This window comes from Triticum dicoccoides, chromosome 2B (assembly GCF_002162155.2).
Source record: "Triticum dicoccoides isolate Atlit2015 ecotype Zavitan chromosome 2B, WEW_v2.0, whole genome shotgun sequence".
NCBI lineage: Eukaryota > Viridiplantae > Streptophyta > Magnoliopsida > Poales > Poaceae > Triticum > Triticum dicoccoides.
Genome location: NC_041383.1, coordinates 16885903 through 16907384, shown reverse-complemented (window position 1 = coordinate 16907384; position 21482 = coordinate 16885903). Strand labels below are relative to the sequence as shown.

The following is a 21482-nucleotide window of genomic DNA, read 5'->3' as shown; positions in this document are numbered from 1 at the left end:
GGCCGGATAGCAATGGATCATAACGAATACATCGCAGCCATCGCCAACTGCCTTTGACCCGAGCTACTCCTACCTGGTGGATCTGGACGTGAGCACAAACTCACGCACCACCGTGACACGCACACTACGCATGCACACTGCTCACGCATGGCCGGACTATGCCCGTACACCACTCGGACTATGCCTAGACACACACGTAACGTGGTTTACTCTAACATATAGTTTAAAGCTCAAAAATAGTGTATAGTTTGTTTAGGAAAGACAATAATGTGCATTAGTATTCTCTTTTTATGCGACGATGCATTAATTGGAGAGGATCCCACATATCTTTTTGCACACTAAAAACATCCGCAATCAAAGGCCATGATTCATTACGACCATGCATGGTAATGCCGAACGTATAGCTTCCGTTGTGGTACAGCTACCCAAGATATTCTCTCCCGTCACTATTATTACATCCATGCTTAATTATTTGTCTTATATTTATCTAGATACGGATGAATCTAACATCAAAACATGTCCAGATACATTTAGTATCTAAATAAATCTATGACAATCTTTTTGGGGTGGAGGGAGTACTTGTCAACAATCAAGTACAATCTTCACCTTGAGTGCTCCTCTACAAATACTTGGCGGCAAGCAGCAGCTCATCACCGAGCCAACATCCACGAGGAGAGGGAGAGAGAGAGAGAGGGAGAGACAGAGAGAGAATGCTTACGTTAACCACTTCAGTCCGGCATGTTCCGGTGCTCGGCCAACCGACAGATGAGCCATGGCGACGACTTTCCCTGCACCTAAACTCTCAGCGTCGATGATGTGGTAATCTCCTGACCAGAATGCATGCATGGTTGAGAAAGACCTCTCCTTAATCAGTGTTCGTGGCTCACCTTCCCACAAGAAAATGTTTTCCTGGAAGCTTTTGTCGCCTCTCAAAATAAATAGAATTTCTTCTATGCATCTTGTTTCTTGTGCACCTAAGGCTTGGAGTGATGTTGATCCAGAGGTTTAGGCCGGCCAGAAAACAAATCCTTGCTGCATCTAATCATGAACACTTTCGCTTCAGTACACCCCCTAAACACATCAACCAGATCACTCCGTACCCCTTCATAATTAAGGGTATGATGGGCATTAAGAATTTTGTTTGAAATGTTAAGAAATAATTAAGGAAAGTCTAAAATGACGTACTCTGATCAGGGACAACGTTGATCCGGACAGAAGGTGTAGGCCCTAAGCCCTGATTAATTGCTGAGTAATTAAGGGAATTAATTATTTGATTAAGGTGGGTGGACAATAATATCCTTTTCGATGTTTTAAGGGGGGTGTACCGAAGCAGGCCTCGATGGTGAATTGGTTATAAGGTGCTTCAATTGATAATTTTAAATGGGTATTAATTTCGTATGACTTACATGTTATTTTTCCATTTGTCATGCCTGATATTTAGGGTTGGTGCTAACTAGCAAATCCCGATCATATCCGGAGGTAGAAGTGGGTGAATTGGATGTTGATTACAACAGACGACACATGGTGAGCATACATTACATATGAATTAACTCATTGAGCAGATTAATTGGCTACTATACACAAGCTTACAAACATATACTATTATACTGAACACTAATCAAAACAAAATATCAATGTTCCTAAAGGATGAGCCCAGCGAGATGCCACAGATGATCGATGCCATAAGAACGATGCTGGAGTTATTGGGTGATGGTGAAACGTCGGCGAACATTTCTGCCTACGACACGGCATTGGTCGCCCTTGTCAAGAACCTTGAGGGAGGTGATGGACCGCAATTCCCCTCATGCATTGACTGGATTGTTCAAAATCAATTGCCGGATGGTTCATGGGGTGACCCCGCTTTCTTTCTGGTCCAAGATCGGATGATTAGCACCCTGGCATGTGTGGTGGCAGTGAAGTCTTGGAAAATTGACAACGCCAACTTGTGTGATAGAGGTATATCAATAGTTGGATTCTTTGTTTTGACTAAGAATTGACTTGTTTATTCCCACAAAAAGATCATTTGTCTAATGTGTAGAGGAACATTTCTGTTGTAGGTGTGTCATTTATCCAAGAAAATATGAGCAGGTTGGTAGAAGATGACCAGGACTGGATGCCATCCGGCTTCGAGATTAACTTCCCAGCACTCCTAGACATGGCCAAGGACCTGTATTTGGACATCCCTTATAATAACCCTGCTTTGGAAGAGATGTATGCCAAGAGAAATCTAAAGCTCTCGAAGTATATGCATACCTAAATCTAACCTGGATTTGGACATTGAGTTGAATAGTTTATGTATTATTAGGCAATAATTAATCTGAGTCTCAAACTATAGGATCCCTCTGGAACTACTACACGCCACACCAACCACCCTACTTTTCAGCTTGGAGGGAATGGCAAACTTGCAGTTGGACTGGGAAAAGCTCCTCAAGTTGCGGTGTCCGGACGGCTCCTTCCACTCCTCGCCTGCTGCCACAGCTGCTGCCCTCAGTCACACCGGTGACAAGGAATGCCTTGTGTTTCTGGAGAGGCTCGTCAAGAAGTTCGACGGGGGAGGTAATTCAAAATCACTCTACTTGTTGTACAACCGGCACAAATTCACACTTTTCAAGGGTAGGAGTCCCTTGCAATGCCCAATATGTATACTAAGAATTTCCCTTGTTTCCGGTGCCATGTACCCACGCGATGGATATTTTTGAGCAGTTATGGGTGGTCGGTCGGCTGATGCGTCTGGGGAATCTGGGGATATCAAGGCACTTCACGGGTGAAATTGAGCAGTGCATGGATTATATTTACAGGTAGCATAAACTATTTCCGTTGTATTGCAAATACATGATATTTGGAAATAATTCCACTCAAGAGTTCCTATCTTAACTGCAGTCAGGCATATACACGACTATTTTGTTTAGTAAAGCCATCAAAGTATCAACAGATTTATCATAAAATACATGCTCATATATAATTTTGTTTAGCAACATATTGCGTATCAAAATAGCAGTTAGAGGCATGCTGGAGACTTCCAAATCATAAATCATATTTTACTTTTAACCAAGGGAGTACATGTTTGGAAACTCATTGCCTGAACATAAGTTAGACTTTTACATGATCTCCAACATTCGTGATCGCTATTATTCATACCTATATGTTAGCATAAAACTAACCAAACTCATACTTTATATGAATAGATGTTAATAATTTCAGTGATACTACCTTCACCCAATACATCTAAATACTAGTTATACATATTTTGAAACGGAGTAATAATAGTGTTTTTCTTCAAGACCAATAGAGTACTATTTTGAGCGGAGTTGTGTGTATATATACACTTTGAACAGGCGCTGGACTCAAAAGGGACTGGCTCATAACGCACACTGCCCAACCACGGATATTGATGACACGGCCATGGGTTTCCGTCTCCTCCGACAGCATGGCTATGACGTCACTCCATGTATGTAACTAATATTTTGTCAGTCAAATTTATGAATAAAACTAGATTCAAAATTCGAGAAGTGCTTCTTTGTTTGTTTTGAGGTAGTAGCGCCTTGCCATGCATAACTACTCTGTCATGGTAGATCAAGTTTGCCTAATGTGCATCCACAATGCAGCCGTGTTTAAGCACTTTGAGAAGGACGGCAAGTTTGTATGCTTCCCCATGGAGACGAACCACTCATCTATCACCCCAATGCACAACACTTATCGTGCATCTCAATTTATGTTCCCTGGTGACGACGACGTCCTAGCACGGGCCGGGCACTATTGCCATTCATTCCTCCAAGAGAGACAAGCCTCCAACAAACTGTACGACAAGTGGATCATCGCCAAGGACCTGCCGGGTGAGGTATGTCCCAACACATTCAAGTTAATTATATATGAGGGAATGCAGTCCAGTTAAAACTTAATTTCGTTGGTTGACAACAGACACGGAGTAATGAGTAATTATACGGTGCCTTGTACTTGTAAAAATAGGTTGAGTACGCACTGAACTTTCCCTGGAAAGCAAGTTTGCCTCGAATTGAAACAAGGATGTATCTAGATCAGTATGGAGGCAACACCGATGTTTGGATAGGCAAGGTCCTCTACAGGTAACAACCATCCTATGTAGACTGTAGTAATGGTATTCAGCTAGCACCAAGTCTTAATTGCAGTTATGGAAGTCATATATTTCGTTCTGACACTTGACTTTTCAGAATGAAACTTGTGAGCAATGACCTGTACCTTAAAATGGCAAAAGCTAATTTCAGAGAATATCAAAGACTCTCCCGACTTGAGTGGGATGGCCTCAGAAAGTAAGTCACGGTCTATTTTCTCTACCACTCTATCCTCAGGTTCAGTTAATTCGCTTCTACATAAGGCAACTAGATTTGGTTGTATGAATCCTTGTCATGCAGAGGCCAGGTGTTGACTCATTTTACTTTGCATCATATTGATGTTATATTAGGATTTAATAAAAGCGATCTTTTCTAGGGGAAATGACAACTACTACCTCCATTCCTAAACATAAGACGTTGTGCAGTTTAAAGATTCTTACTGGAGAGTACATGCAGGTGGTATTTCAGGAACCGTCTGCAGAGGTATAGTGGCACTCCAAAGAGTGCGCTCACGGCTTACTTCTTAGCTGCAGCAAACATCTTCGAACCTGGCCGAGCAGCAGAGCGTCTAGGATGGGCTCGCATGGCGGTGCTTGCCGGGGCGGTGACCTCTCACTTTCGACACACTGGGTACGGGGCTTCATAGTTTTTTTTTCCCGGAGTCTAGCTTTAGTGATGGTCAATATAACATGTGTGTGCACGCATATGATTGCAGGGGGGCAAAGGACTCAACAGAGAATCTTGAAGACCTTATTGACCTTGTCTCGGTTGACGACGCTTCTGGTGCTCTTCATGAAGCTGTAAAATTAATTGAACAACTACACTCAGATATAAATGTCCATATATACAATGCTGAATTTTTCTTTACGAGATACCAAACTGCGTATTTTCTTTGGAACCTGCAGTGGAAGCAGTGGCTCATGGCATGGACTGCAAAGGAGAGCTGTGAATCCCTTGAAGGGGATACAGCACTGTTGTTGGTTCGCACAGTCGAGATCTGCTCAGGAAGGCATGTTACGACCGAGCAAAACCTCAACCTTTGGGAGTATTCCCAGCTCGAGCAGCTCACCTCTTCCATCTGCCGCAAGCTTGCCACAATAGTTCTTGCCCAGGTGCGTGTGTACATGCATTGCATTCATATATCCATGTACCTCCGTTTGAGTTGTATATATGTGATCTGTCAAACTATAACAAAAAAATGTTCAATGGGAAAAAACAGAATGGGGCAAGTATGGAGAACACAAAGGACTTACACCGGCAAGTGAACTTGGAGATGCAAGAACTATCTTGGCGTGTTCATAAGGGTTGCCATGGCATCAACAGAGAGACCAGACAGACATTTCTGAACGTGGTGAAAAGCTTCTATTACTCGGCTCATTGCTCACATGAAACAGTTGATAGCCACATCGCAAAGGTCATATTTCAGGATGTCATTTAGGAAGAACCCTCGTCTGTCCTTGGCAGATGTCTAAGTTGCTGTCGACGCATGAATTAAGCACTTCTTCTGTTGAGTTTCATCATGGTACATGTCGAAGTTGTATACGAGTCATAACCCTACTTATCTAGTTGGCTGCTGCTGGCTCAGTCTCTCAAAGGCGTGTGTGTGTTTATAGGGGTGATTGTATGCTCGTGTATGTGAGCGACTTGGAGCTATAGCACGCTCCTTAAAATTTGGATTAAATGGAAAAAAATGTATACCTGCCCTGTAATTTCAGTGATTATGGTTTTCAATTCGACCAAATGGCCAATAGTTTCATTTAAATTCCAACTGAAAATTGGCCGGAAATAATCAAGGATCAGACACAGCCACGAGTACACAATGCATCTGAGAAAGTAGGCAAGAATGCATCCAACCTCTCTGCTCATGTCGACCCGATCTTCATCGGCAGCAGTGTACACAGTCATGCCAGTGCCACGGTCTTGCCAGCGTACACGGACGCAAGGAGACAGGGTGGCGGGGTGGCGAGTGAAGCGAAAACACAGAGAACAAGGGGAAAGGCACGCGCAAGGAGAGGGGCCTTACCTAGATTCAACGGAGGAGGAGCCGCCTGCAGTGGCAGCACCGACAATAGAGAAAAAAAGGATATCTTTTTTCGATTTTCAGGTTTAGAGTAAGAATGGAAGGGCAGCTCCTATTCAACGACCTACGCTCCCCCTGCACGCGCTTCTAGGCCAGCTCAACAAGTTTTTCTCATTTTGTTTTTTTTCATCTTGTTTTTTTTTCTGTTTTTCCTAACTTCTTTAAATTAATTCAGCGTTTCGAAAAACTTCCAAACTTCAAAAAATATGCACATTTTGAAAAAAATTGAGAACTCATAAATTGTTTGTGAATTCACAAAAATGTTCATCATTTTGAGAAATCTTTGGGAAATCATAAAACATATTCGGATTCAAAAATATTTGTTATTTTGAGGGAAATAATGTTTTGATATTCAAAAAATGTTCACAATTCTGAAACAAATGTTCGTCGATTCAAAAAAGTTCATGATTTTGCAAAAATGTCCGTGTATTCAAGAAATGATCATCAATATAATAAAACTTGTTGAATACAACAAATTTTACTTGAATTTAGAAAAAAGTGCGAATTTCAAAAAACAAAAAACCAAATTTCAAAATATTTTATCAATTCCAGAAATGACCGCTGATTAATAAAATGTTCACGAACTTGAAAAATGGTCATGCATAGAAAATTTTCATGAATTTTTAAAATTATTCACAGATTTCAACAAATGTTGCTCGATTAAAAAAATTGGTCATGGGTTTAAGAAAAAAATATTAATTGCAAAAAATGTTTGCACATTTGTAATAAAATACTCACGAATTAAAAAAATTGGTCATGGGTTTAAGAAAAAAATATTAATTGCAAAAAATGTTTGCACATTTGTAATAAAATACTCACGAATTAAAAAAATCATGATTTAAAAAATTGTTTGCGAATTCAGAACATGTCTCGAACTTGAAATTTTATTATATCTTAAAATGGAAAAGAAAGAAAAATAAAAAAGGAAATGGAAAATGTAATAAAAATAAAAGGAAAAAAGAAAGGAAGGAAGAAAAGAAAAAAAACAGAATATGGAGTCTGGCATACAAGCCTACTTGGGCCGGCCCGATATGAAACATCAGAAAACTGTTGAAATAATTTGACCGAAACACAAAATTTCAGTACATACTGCAATTACTGAGATTTCATCGAAATTTCACTAAAAATAATTTCCATACTGCATACAACATTGCCCGCTGATTGAAGGGATCGGCTTTTGTGAGCCAACTAAACCTATTCAGAATCGTGCTTGTACTAACCAAAGGAGTAACCTAATCAGAAGCTACTTATAGAAGGCTCGACAATCAAACGGGCCAAGGACAATCACTCGAACATATTTGTAAATTTGTGGAGAAAATGAGCTCCATGTAGCCCGAGCACCAAAAGCCATTTCTGTAGTTGTTTGTAAATTATACGACAAAAACTATACATTGGGAATTTATTTCGAACACTACTCTAACAGAGGTATATATTTTTGTTACATCATTACATATGTAACTTATATCTTGCTAGTCAAATTTATAGTTAAAATTTCGTAAAAGAAAAAAATACGAGGGGGGCTTACAAACCGGAATCAAGCGAGTATTCGTATTTTTGTGCGAAAAAACATCACTAATATATGATGCATGTATTTATATTTTGTTCGCTTATCTACAAAAGAGATGCATATACTATATACAGCAAAGTTAATTACTGGCTACTACTAGATATGAATATTATACAAAAGAAAGTATAAAGCGGGTTACTTGATACTCCCTCGTAAAGAAATATAAGAGCGTTTAGATTACTAAAATAGTGATCTAAACACTCTTATATTTGTTTACAGAGGGAGTAAAAGATAAATATGACGCGGCAGAACACAGAAGGTGGGAAACGGAAGCAGGAAATGTGGCATCTTTGCTCCACTCTCTCTGCCTTCCGTTGCCATTTTTCCATCATCCATCGATCGGGCATCAAAGTTTTAAGTCTTCCTGCAAAGCTGCACTGTGATTAACCTCTGCAATGTCTCGGCCGTGCTGCCATGATCTGATCCTCATCTCGGCGACCGTGATCCTCATCGCGGTACTACTGTTGGCGAGAGCAGCTGCTGCTGCCAAGCTCGCCGACGTCGACGATCATGGCGGGAACCTGCCGGCCGACGCCATCTACCTCGTGCTGCTGCACGGCGAGCCGCACCTGCCGGCCCCACCTCGCCGGTAGCACGACAGCGCGGCGTGGTACCATGAGCTCGAGCTGCGGGCACAGGAGAAGAAGAAGAGAAGACAGCGGACCATGGTCGGCGCGGTCGGCAGCAAGTACCGCAAGCTCTACAGCTTCCACTACGCCGTGAACGGCTTCGCTGTGCATGTGGCGGGGGCTCGCGGGCGGCTGACAGGCTGAGGGCGGCGCCGGAGGTGGCGGACGTGGAGGAGGACATGGGGACCAGGCTCATGACCACCTACACGCCGCGCCTCCTCGGCCTCCCCGGTCGCGTGTGGCGGCATAAGCACCGAAAATATATATTAGAGCATCTGCACCCCGGTCCGTTTATCTCAGCCGTTTGTTTCCGTAGCGATCCACATCATTCACAAGGACAAAACAAAGTTACGGGCACGTTTTGGTCCTAACCTTGTTGGGATGTACAGGCCTATGCCCTGTGATCAGTCTACGTTTAGAGTATATGGTATTGTTCAACCCACAGCTGTTCACACCGCATGCAGTACAAGAAGACAACCGGGTCAGACAATTTTCTTGGAACCCATGGAGAGTCACTGTACCGCACACACGTGCACTCTTGCCTCCTGCTATTTCCATTGCTTCTGTTTTATAAAAAAGAAGAACAGCGTAGACGGCCTGTCCAATTTTCGGTTGCCCGTGTTAGGAACTGAAACAGTAAAAATGAGAGTGAGAGAGAGATGCATCATGCATGCAAAAGGAGAGAGAGAGAGAGAGAGTATCCATGAGGTCCAACTAGAGCTGGCTAGCTCGGTCTTCTCTCTCTTTCCTCAGTTTGCATGAGCTCCATCTTGTATTCATGGCGGACGAGCGCCCAACTCATGAGAATGAGAGATGCATGCAAAGATTTGTGTTCATCTATTGAGCGAAGGTTGGGAGTGAGAGAGAGAGAGTATCCATGAGCTCCAACTAGAGCTGGCTAGCTCGGCCTTCTCTCTCTTCCTTCACTTGCATGAGGTCCATCTTGTATTCATGGCGGACGAGCACTCAACTCATGAGAATGAGAGAGACGATGCATGCAAAGATTTGTGTTCTTTCCATCCATTGAGCGATAAGACAGAGAACAAGCAGGGTGGTGTGTACAGAGTGTCGCCATTGGCAGTCACGGATGCGCGTCTGTATGCTGGGGCGGTGTAAGACAAGATTCCACAGAACCTACTGCAGAACAATACCCTATGACGCCAATGAACTTAACAGCTACCTGCCATGGTAACTGATACACTAAAACTGGAATCTGTGACAGGTATCTCGAGGTACAGCGTCATAACTCAACGGCAAGGATAACGCGGCCGTGGTGCAGGTGCTCAAAAAATCCGCATCCGCATAAGCACGATGGCGGCGGTAGCGGGGAGGGCGTGCTGGTCGGCGTCGACCCCGACCACCCCAGCTTCGCCTACGTGCCGTCCGCGACGGGCGAGCCGCCGTGCACAGGCGTCTGCAGCGCCGGGCCGAGGTTCCCGCCCAAGATCGTCACGGCAAGGTACTTCGCCGCCGGCGTCGCGGCCGTGCTCCCGCTCGACGCCTCGCGCGACCTGTCGCAGTTTGACGCCGACGGCCACGGCAGGTACGCGCATGTGCGGTGGTGTTCAGTCAGTGTTCACTGTTCAGTCGGGTTGTCTACCCCTGATTTGGAGGTTTTCCTGCACCCAAAAGACCAAATGTCCGGCCTAACCTAACACGCACGCACTTACTTGTTGCCCTGTTTTTTCTTAGCGTTTCTTTCTCTTTTGTGAAGTCCCAAAATTCTGGAAGCTCAAAATATTTGGATATCGAAATTCCATAACTTTAAACTTTCAAAAAAAGATTGTAACTCCGAAAGTTTTGACAATCACGGAAGTTCAAATTCTAAAAGCTATGGCAAGAATTTTCCGAAAGCGGGTGCTGCATTTTCTGAAAGTGTCAAAATGAAACTTGACATGAGCATGATTGGAATTGATCGGCAGTGGACTGGGCTATCTTGAGGCGGCATCAAGTAATTTACCTTGCACTTATGTCATTGTACCGTCGAATTGATTGATGGGCGCCTGCCAGATAGCCCTGCCCCCCATAGAGCATTGTCCAATAGCAATAGGCGGCACTGGCTTTTAGAGTCTTGCCTTTTACTCCGATGTTATGTTATCCTTGCGAAAGTGGAACTATGCTAAATGTTGGTGGTATGGAAAAAGAATTATGTGCAAGAAAAACTACTCCGATGTTATGCTTTGATCCTTCATCTTGATTAAACTTGCATTCATGATTTCTCGAGACCAATACAATGACATAAGTGGTGTGGATTATTGTTGCAGCCATGTGGCTTCGATTGCCGTGGGGAACCATGGAGTGCCGGTGGTTGTTGGTGGCGCAATGTATGGCTTCGCCAGCGGAATGGCGCCACGTGTATCACGGGGGTTCTACCAGGGCACGTCGACAGTGGCCGCCGTAGTGGCCATGGCGGAGGCGCTCGGACTTGTCGGCTTTGTCCTTCTCGCCGATGCTCGGTACGGTGACTTCGTCGCGCAGCCCGTCCCCGGCATCATGGTCACCCGCGTCGCCGACGGCCAGGTGGTGTGGTCCTACTACAAAGAGCGAACAACGTTCTAGGGCCTAGCCATGGCGGCGATCACCGAAGGGAGAGCCGCAGCGTTCATGGACGTGGTCGACGCGGAGTCCACGCCCGCGGACGTGCTCAAGCCGAACGTGCTCGCGCCCGGCGACCAGATATGGGCGGCCTGGAGCACGCTGAGCGCCAACGAGCCCATGCTCTGGCGCGACCATTTCACGATGATCTCCGGCACCAGCATGGCGGCACCACACATCGGTGGCATCGCGGCGCTCATCAAGCAGCAGCACCCATCTTGGGGGCCGTCGGCCATCCCCTCTGCGTTGTCAACCACCGCACTAAGGCATGACAATGGCGGAGGGCTTCCAACTTGGCATGTCAAAGCCAGCGACGCCATTCGACTACGGGGCGGGGTTCATCAACCCCGCCGGTGCGCTGGACTACATCAGTTTCCTCCGGCGGACCTCAACGCTGGACTACATCAGTTTCCTCCAGCGGACCTCAACCTGCCCGTCCATCACTGTCTCTGCGCTGCAAGGTTCTCTGACCGTCCGGCGTCGGGTGACAAACATGGCCAGCAATGCCGAGAGGAGTAGCCGACAAACATGGCCAGCAATGCCGAGAGGAGTAGCCGCCGGCATGTCGCCGGGGTGGTTCGACATTGCTCCAGGAGAGACACAGGAGGTTGTGATTGAGATGAATGTGAGCAGGGCGTCAGGGGCTTTCAGCTTCGGAGAGATTGTCCTTACTGGCACAGCCTAGATCACCTGGTCAGGCTGCCTCTGGCAGTCCGAGCGCTTTCAACCACATATTTGATCAAGTGTACAAATGGAAATGCCTGATGCTTAATTAATATGGTACACATATTTGCCTTTTCAGAACAAATAATTAATCTGGCTGAGAAGTCATTACCACTGTTAGATAATCAGGAACAGCATCTAGAGGCTTTGTACTCCCTCCGTTCCAAAATATAAGTCTTTATAGAGATTCCACTATGGACTACGGACCAAAATGAGTGAAGCTACACTCTAAAATGCATCTACATACATTCGTATGTGGTCTATAGTGAAATCTCTACAAAGACTTATATTTTGGAACGGAGGGAGTATATTTTACTAATTTACAAGTTACAGGTAGTACATCATCCTGAAAACGGAGAATATGTTTACATGGCACCATAAATCTCTAAATCTCTTCTCCATGTATTTTTACTAGCCATTTCTAGTTCTGAATGAAAAGGATAGACAGAGGACGGGCCTTCATCATCTAAATCTCTTTTCCATGTCCCTTGACAACCTCGCCAAGGATGAAGTTCCGCCTTGCCCAAGTATCCGAGATTACACCGGCATTTGCAGCACAAGATATAGTTGACACCTACACAGACCACCTAAAAAATAAAATGCAAATTCTGCGTCTCATGGTTATGATTTGGCAGTAGATAGCTTGCACAGTATGGCAGCAACCATTTCAGCTAAAGGCCTCGAGTTGCTGAACAAAAAGCATACGAGTTCATATCTCGTGTTTCAACACTAATTTGAGACTCAGACTCATCGGGCAATGCCGCATCTTAGATAGCTTGTTACCATAACAAAGATCAGGACAAAAGGAAAAAGGAAACTCTGCATCTTATGAGTTGGCAGTAACCATTTCAACTAAAAGCTTCAATTTTTTGAAAAGAAAAAACAGATCAGTTCATATCCTGTATCTCAACGCTCATTTGATATTCAGACTCTTAGGACCGGGCCTTCAATTATACAATAGCTTCTTATCTTACAGAAAATAGGCCAGACCATCCAATATACGTATCCTGACATCCATATTAACACACTGATACTATATGAAGATGCAACAATTAATACAATTTGGAGAAACTGAGCAGGCAATAAGAGTACCTGTTATGAATTGTAGTAACACATCAGTTGCGACTGAAGGAAATAGGAATCCTTATATTTTCTGCCACTCCCGACATGAATGCCATTTTTAATCCAATCTTCTCTATGGATCCAAGCATCACGGGTAGTATCAAGGACGCCCAAAATCTGTCCGGGCGTAAAGTAGGATTTAGGGACCCGAAACATTGGAGCACAAGACAGCACAGATATAAAGGAATGAGCAAGACACACCACCTTCAACAAATGATAGCCAAATTCAAAATAGATACTACTTACCACTCCACCTTTCCATGGGATAAACAATGGATTCCTCCTTGACTGTAGTACCTATGAATTTAAAATGAGAGGTTAAGCCAAGACCAATAAATCACGAGTCTAAATTACGGTATAATGTAAAACTGAGATATAAACCTCACACAATCAATCCAGGTATGTTAATTTCAAGAAATGGAGTGTGCATTCTAATTTATAAAAAGATACAGATGCATATCCTTGCAAGAAGACATACCTCAACCTTCTCAACGGGTTGATTCGATGGAATAGTATTAAGAACCCTGATAAAAAAGAAAACAAAATCGATCAATAAATTTATTGTTGATTTCCAAGATATTATCTTAAGAAAAAGTCAAGTGTCATTAGTATTTTCTCCCAAAAACACAGGGGGCACATCAGCAATTTTTATTGTAGCAGCTCTGTGCTATTCATTTTTACAAAAATTCTTTCAACAAACACTTGTTAATAATAAATAGTAAATACAAAAAAAGGATCAGAACAGTTGCTTGGCACACTTTTCGCTGCATAGGGTGGCACATTTCTATTCATTAGCACAATTATTCCAGTAGTCTTCCGTTAAATATTGCCAGAAGAAGGTAACAATCAACCTTTGTTCGAGAACTGGTGCAAGACCTGTCGTTGAAGCTGCGCCACCAACCTGCAAAGATCATTCCTCTCAGCTATTGCTTCTTGCGTAATAGAGCAATACTGATATGAAAAACGAGACTGATACTTTACCAGCTGAATACTACAGAATAGCTTCCTTTGGAGGTCAACACGTCCTGTTGTAGGAAGTTGTTAGAAAAGATTCTCTCTCAGGGAAGCGAGATACAGTACTAAGAAAGAGACTACCTGTTGAAAGAACACTGCTGACAATGGCTTCTACGAGGCCGATATTATCAAACTTCTTTACTCTAGTGGGAAGCATTTGATAACTGTCCCATGCACCAAGCCCACCATTTCCAGAAAGACCGTCATTTGTTTGCCAAGTATCTTCCAGCATGTCATCACAATCTTGGAACCTATAAACATACACATATCTTGTCTGAAGCAATCATCATATCAAAGGGCACAATCACCAAAGTAGAGAACAAAATCTCACCAAGGTCGGGGAGGTGGAGGGAACTCTTCTGGAATGAGAAGCCGAGGGTAAAGAAGCCCCATAGGAGGAACCTATTTTATCACAACAAATTTGAATTTGTAGATATATGATCTAGTAGGAAAAACTTTAAGTATAAGTATAATTACTCTCCAACTACAACTCAACCATCACCACAGATTTTACAAATAGAGTGAAGGAGCGAAGGAGGGAGCGAGAGTGCCTGCATGGCTTTCTTTTTGCTAAGAAGAAATAAATACAAAAACATTGTGCACTTTTTCAAAACAAACCCTCAGCAAAAAAAACAGACAAAAGGAGAAGAGAATAAGTGGTTTAAAAAAATTACACTGAGAGCTGACAGCCTTGTCTTCTGATGCCCAACAGACTTTTCATGCTCATACGAATGAACAACAGAAACAGCATCATAACTTCCGCTCTGTGGAAAACAAATACAAGAATAAGTTCAAGGGAAGCATTAAGAATAGAATATCATTTCAGTTTAAGAATTAAGAAAATCAAAGTTCAGAGGAGGAGGTTGCGTGTTATGGGTTCAAGCATCCACTGAAAGACTGCAGTTCTTTCTGGTTTCTACATATACTAGTTTTGTCCATTTTGTTCAACAATTTGCACACAAACCGTGTTAATATATAATATGTCAATATATGAAGTTCAAGTTTACAACGAATTCATGTCTGCGTTGATAGATGATTGTATTTCATGACTAAGAGGACAACAAGGGAAGGATCTGAAAATGTAAGCGTAGCAACACCAAAAACAAATGCCCTACGAGCAGCGCATAGGCAATAGGATTCAGTGACTTACACATACAATAGAAACAGGAGATATGCCCTGTGTCATCAGCGCATTAGATTATTCATCTTCCTATGTAGGTTGGTTACTAATTTACTATGCTTTGACGAGATAGGACAGAGCTCACACAGAGAGATTTAGAGAAAAGGTTTCAGGTTATGAATGCATTGATTCTAGGACTGCTCTAGTCCAATGCACTGGAGAAAATCTGTATATATGAATTGTGCGAAGGAAGATGCATATGTTATTGTGGTTTATCCTCTTTATATAAAGTTTCAGGTGAAATTAATCAATATACAACAATACTATAATGAACTTTGTGCGGACGACACAAATCTTACTTTCCAACAGGAAAATATTCAAACTGAAACACAAGTAGACTGTCCAACAATCAAATCCTTTACAGATACAAGCTTTCAAGATTTAGTAAAGCGTTGCCGTTAGAATAAGCCACTTACCCTTATCTGGCTATATCCCTCTTTTATCTTGTTGAGCATTAGCATATCTATAGGCTTCTTCATGGGATCGGTTTTAAAGTTTGGCCATGTGCGATGACGTTGTTGAACCCAAAGTAGGCATCTGGATATGTCCTACAAGAAAATGAAAATGGCAGAGGATGTAACAAAAAGAAACATAATGAAAATAATAATATAGAGCACAAGCAATTGATGTTCAAAAGCCATAAAAACAAGTCATGCATTTATACAAAGTAAAGTGGGAATATGATCATCAGACTATCTAGCATGTAGCCTTGAGGAAGATCCTCCGTAAAAAAGAGCACTTGATAACTGACAATAATACCATCCAACAATCATGTTATAACACAATGACTGATATTTACAAAAATATTCCATTGAAGTTGTCCTTGGCAAATCAGTGTCATCAGAAAGGCCCAAAAATCATCGGAAATACTGTCAATGTAATGGTTCAGCCAATTTCATTTTAAAGCCAAATCTACCCCTGACACGCACCCACACTCATATACTCTTCGGGCCTTCCCTCCCTCTCATTGCCACTTAAGGATTCAAACCCCCGCATAAACGACTTGTGCCAAGTGCCACTGCCAATGAGTTCTGGTTGTCATGATACTTTCCATGACTTTGCAATGGCATATTGCTAGATGTGCTCTTTGCAATGACAGTGGCATAATTTTTCGAAACCAAAGTACAGCCAAATCTCAACTGAGAAACTAGTCAGAAGGAATAGATTGTTGCTCGTATTTGTAAGATGATATTATACTAAAAACAGGATGAAGGAGCTAAAATATGCATATCTTCCAATTGGGAAAAAAAGTGGCATGACACAGAGTTGTACACAACAGTCACATGAGACAAAACTAACAAAGATTCGTTTTTCTGACAGAAAAAAGGGACTGGGTGCCATATAACAAAATAGTACTCCCTCCGTCCGAAAAAGCTTGTCCCAAGCTTGTCCCTCAAATGGATGTATCTAACACTAACTTGGTGCTAGATACATCCATTTGATTTGTACCACGTAACAAAATTATACAGATATAATGACCATGAACAACAGATTGCTCAAGTACTTGTCTATGTTAAAGAGAACAGTTGAGAACATACATCTCCACCATATGGAAGCGCCAAAGCTGTGTGGGGCAAAGCTACTCCATCCTGCAAACACTCAGGGCAGATCATACATTAATATGATGATATCTAAATTTCTTGGTGGTTTGAAAGAAATATAGAAGTACTATGGTTATTACCTCAACACAAACTACTTGTGTAACTTGAGCACCAATGTTGACCACACAAGCTGTCGACAAACCATTCCCAAATGCCGCAGCTAGAGCTTCCTAATTAAGTATTAACATAAGCAGAGTAAATAAGGAGGCTCAATTTTCTTCATGTTTCAATTTGTGAATCATCAACTACAAGAGCTTGGTTATGTCTCTACAAGTCTATAGTCTGGAAAGGTATTCTAGACCCCAAAAAAAGCGCATAGTCTGGAAAGTGGATAATATTACCCAAAATGAAGGTATCAAGTTCTAGTTTCTCATTGGTAATATTACATTAAACTTAACTGCCATAGTACTATAGTATATTAGTAGAGATAAGCTAAAATTAGAAACAGGCAACTAGCACGAAAACAACTCCAGAAATGGGCTAACTCCAAGTGTACGCACACCAGATTTAAAACATGAAAGTTAAAATCCAGCCTTTAGGTGCAAAATATTAATATTGACCCAATAGCATGAAAGGTTTCATGAGTACCTGATTTAAGGTACCAAACTGCCAACAAAATATGGACTGGTGTTAATCCAGAATAGCTGGCACCAGGCAAGCAGTGTCAAGCTGTAGCATGGCAATTTCTCTCTACTCTTATCTTGGCTGCATGCCCTCCATAATCCCCGTTCTAGATGAAAATATGCCATATGAAAAGAAACGGTGGTATTGACTAATAAAGGTACAGCTCCCTTTCATCATATATATACAGAAAATTTTCACTCTTTTGCAATGAATACTTTTGCTTCACGGCAAGTGGTTTTGACAATCGGACTCCCCCTTGGCAGCATTATGCAGTTATGTAAAAAGAAAAGGTATATAAACATCAACCCATGAGTAAAATTGCTTCATCACAGCAATTTCGCAAAACAATCGGACTCCACTCGGTACATACAACTTTAAAGTGGTTGGTGTAGTACAATAGTCTCAGAATTGAGGAAATTATCCCAGCATTCATGGAGTAAACATACATAAATTACCGAAAGATGTTCCATTTTGGGATGAGCGATCCAATTACTTTGCTTAGCAATTGTAAATGGAGAAACAAATCTTGCATTCAAAATGTAATAGAAAGTAAATGCTAAATGGACGATTGGGGACGAACCTGATGTACCACTGCCATGCTAAACCCCAAATCGCAAAGTACAATGGACAGCATCTCTTTCATTTCTGATTGATGGATATATATTTAAAAAATCACAATTTAAAAAAAATAGAAAATCTTCCTTATGCAGTAGAACATGCGCTTTGCACTGGAACTGTAGAAGGTGTTGAAAAAAGATAAAGCAAACAGTATGTACTCAAGATTTCCTATATGAATCATCAATTCAAGGCTATTACACTAACGGAGTAATGGATCATGGATTTCATGAAAGAATCTATTGAAAAACTAACGGTGTAGATTTCTTTCGTTGCTAAGAAAGTGTGTTATGCCCAGCATTTGAAATTCATGTTGAATGAACAGTCTGAGTTGTTAGAAGTTCAGAAAAAAGGAATTACACATAAACATCGGTATTGGCAGAGAACATGGCATTGACAACTAGTCAAATGCTGGAAATCTTGATGTTCACATACACAAGGTATTTCTGCATTTACTTTTTCCTGCGACTATTGTTTAGTGCCATGTAATTTAGGGAAAATAATAGTGAAAGGTATTCATTGCTGTTGTACATGTGGGATAACTGATGTCCAAATTGACAGGTAAAGCAGCAAAACGAGGCGATCTTTGTTCCACATCAGTGTAAACTACCATGCAGAAGGTGGCCAGATGGCATGGATGAAGGAGAGGGACTTAAGAAGAAAGAGACAATATATTGGGATGATGAACTTTAGATGGGAGATTTAATTCTTCAATGCTTGATTAATAATGAATAGTGAATGCATGATATGCCTTTACTAGGGTGCCAACTTGATTTGAAACCAAATTTTTAACTGATCTCTGCCTGCATGATATGCCTTTTCTCGGGCTCACAAACCTGATCTAAAACCTAATTAATGGATCTCTATCTCTAACCAAACTAATCTCTAAGGGCATATACAAAGGTAGAGCAGCTGCTGACTCTTCAACCTTTCCAGGTCATCTCAAGTCAACACCAAAGACATCTTATGCAATGTGTTATCTCTTAAGCCCTTTACACGAAGAGTCAATACTAAGGGACAAAACATTCAGTGGTATTCGACTCTTCGGCTTTCACCTCTTTAGAGTCAGGGTTTTCGCCTATAGAGCCTGAGTTTCCGTGAAGAGATAACTTTCCACTCTTCCTCCACGCCAGCGATAACGCCTGTGAGTTACAGTTGTGGACAAGGGAGTACAGCTTTTGACTTCGGAGTTGCCAAGATGACAATCGGACAGCCTTGGGATTGAACTAATGTCCTTCAATATGATGATTTCTGAGATTGCAATGGCAGCCTCCCTTATATATAGGTTTCAGAGATGAGGATAGCTTGAGCAAATTTCAAGGATAAGGCAAGCAAACAAACTTAAAATCTAACTACCTAATTATTACTAAGGATATCCTGCTCCACCTGAGGATCATGTCACCAGCACTAAAGGACACTCATCCTTGCGGCGGCACATATGAGCAGCACTACATGACATACATCTACATTTCACAGGTAGTATTACATGAAAAGAGAAATACCTCGGTTGTCAAATGTTTCCCCAAGAACAAGAATTGCAGAATATAGATGTCTGTCCTTTGGGTTGATATGCAACTTCTCCGTCAGCATCCAGTTCCAAATAGTGCGCAAATCTTCTAAAACCTGCAACGGCCAATATTTGTTTTTCCAAATCATCAACCATTCTGATGTTATATATAAGGAAAAATAATATGGACGCACATAGGTTTTGTAACCAGTTAGAAACACAGGGTTATCATGTGCATCGTCTCTTTCCCAACACGCTCTGCACCAGATACCATCAATTTCAACGAAGAAGAAATAATCCAGCTGTGTTTTTTAATGTAATTTTTCTAATATGTAGGCCAGGGTTTCAACTCATGACCTAATTCTTAGTCTTTCTTTACGGTTCGTCACTGGCAGCAAACAGATGCAGTGAAATAAAATAAATCATAAAGGCAGAGAATAACAGGTAATATGGAACAAATAGCTTTGAACCCAAGCTCCACAGTTGTTAGCATAAGGACTTCATGGTTCAATTCCATTAAGCTAATATAGATACTCTAAAATATTAGACCACAAGACTTTATAATTAAAACTTATAACTGCCTTACCGCAGAATAAACTACTCAATTTTATGTTTCCCAGTGAAGTAGCTGCAAAATTAGGTAAACCCTTTCATGTAAATATGGTGCCTTTAGTCTATGCAGGACGCAGCGGGAGCTTTTTCATGAAGATCTGTTTAGGATTGGCTGATGGAACATTTGCGCGCAAAGAAATAGGCAGAATTTCAACGTGTTCCTACTAATTGTTTCAGATGGAAGAGATTGGGTTAAAGCCTTCTTCAGTACACTTCAGTAGACCTTTCGCCTACTGTTTTCCACAAATTTCCGTAAATATTTGCAACTGGGTTGACCAAAATACTGGCACAAATTTGATTCAAAACCTTTTTCCCCTTGATAAACAGTGCTGCAAGAAATATCATTCCCCGTACTGATTACAGTGGAGCCAAAACAATACACTCCTACTAGATATTTATAGAACTCACAGTGTAACAATGGAAAGTCTCAGCCAATGAACTCAAACTGAACTTCCCATTTAAAGGGCAAAGTAGTTTAATAGTACATACCAAGAGGGGTATTTACTAGTATAACTAACTGCTTCTTTTAAGATAAGGATCATACAGAATCTAGAGGCATACCTGATGTAATGAATAATTCTGAGAAATATTAAAATGGCCTCTCCTGATCGGGCGACCCAAACAGTATGGTGCAGAAGGAGGGATTTTCAAAGCATCCTCTCCAAATAACATTTCCTTATACTTGCTTTCTTCGGAGTTGGGCTTGTTACCATCATCAGATGTGCTTTGTGAAGGATCTTCATCGACGTCACTGTTTACTGACCTTTCTGGCCAATTTGAGGGGTTTTCAATATTTTGATATTATAAAATGATCTGAAATATATGCTACTTTACTACAGTGCAGAACTGCTCTTTGAATCTACTGTTAATACTTAATAACCCAAAGAACTGAGCATAACTAAGACTCTGATTATAGGAGAAAGCAGTGAGAAAATAATCCACGATAGAACTCCAACCATTCCATTAAAAAATTAAAATAGTGTGATGCCCCATGGAACAATCTAAAGCAGCTAGACAAAACATGGCGATTGATGAGATCTTGTTCTGATGGATACATACCATATGTAAGAAGAGACGGGACAAAAAATATGTGGATCTCATACCAAAGCAAAAGCTAATCTAACATAAGAATTTCAGTCCTCTAAACTTCAGAGCTAGCTAGCTCCAGCACACAAAACAAAAAATAATCATCATTGTGTCATAATGTAACATCCAAGGTCTAGACTAAAGCACCAACACCACATAGGCACAGACAAACATAACAACTCACTTAGGCTTTTGTCCGTGATTAGCAAAAATAGGTTAATGTTGACTTACTAGACTCGTTCCTTTTTTGTATATATGAAATCCAAACGCATGAAAAATCTGATGTGGTACAAAATCAATCACAACCATGCACAGGAGTGACACAGGCCACCACTAACTGAGGACAGGTGTTACACATAAGTCACACCCAAAAAAATTACAGTTTCCTTAAAAAAAATGTCTCCAAAACATAAGTACAATGTAACCTTTTATTCACAAC

The 21482-nt window shown here is 41.5% G+C and overlaps 1 protein-coding gene and 2 pseudogenes across 2 annotated transcripts in view; 2 read left to right on the top strand and 1 right to left on the bottom strand.

Moving 5' to 3' along the window:
- Positions 1 to 710: 710 nt before the first annotated feature.
- LOC119366857 lies at positions 711 to 5766 on the top strand (annotated as a pseudogene).
- A 2364-nt stretch (positions 5767 to 8130) lies between these two features.
- Positions 8131 to 11724, top strand: LOC119360252 (annotated as a pseudogene).
- Positions 11725 to 11748: 24 nt separating this feature from the next.
- The window catches only part of LOC119361805 (actin-related protein 9-like), a 12137-nt gene continuing 2403 nt past the window's right edge, over positions 11749 to 21482 (bottom strand). Inside the window, exons 7-21 of one of the 2 annotated variants that reach the window (XM_037626952.1) lie at positions 20519 to 20724; positions 19341 to 19461; positions 17804 to 17868; positions 16680 to 16769; positions 16537 to 16587; positions 15415 to 15546; positions 14493 to 14582; positions 14150 to 14220; positions 13900 to 14069; positions 13786 to 13829; positions 13656 to 13705; positions 13283 to 13328; positions 13051 to 13101; positions 12775 to 12921; positions 11749 to 12269 (exon numbers count right to left, since the gene is read on the bottom strand). In XM_037626952.1, the coding sequence (XP_037482849.1) occupies positions 12778 to 12921; positions 13051 to 13101; positions 13283 to 13328; positions 13656 to 13705; positions 13786 to 13829; positions 13900 to 14069; positions 14150 to 14220; positions 14493 to 14582; positions 15415 to 15546; positions 16537 to 16587; positions 16680 to 16769; positions 17804 to 17868; positions 19341 to 19461; positions 20519 to 20724 (1331 nt within the window). In that variant the 3' untranslated portion in view covers positions 11749 to 12269; positions 12775 to 12777. The remainder of the gene's footprint in view (positions 12270 to 12774; positions 12922 to 13050; positions 13102 to 13282; positions 13329 to 13655; positions 13706 to 13785; positions 13830 to 13899; positions 14070 to 14149; positions 14221 to 14492; positions 14583 to 15414; positions 15547 to 16536; positions 16588 to 16679; positions 16770 to 17803; positions 17869 to 19340; positions 19462 to 20518; positions 20725 to 21482) is intronic. The other variant, XM_037626951.1, reaches the window with a different exon arrangement.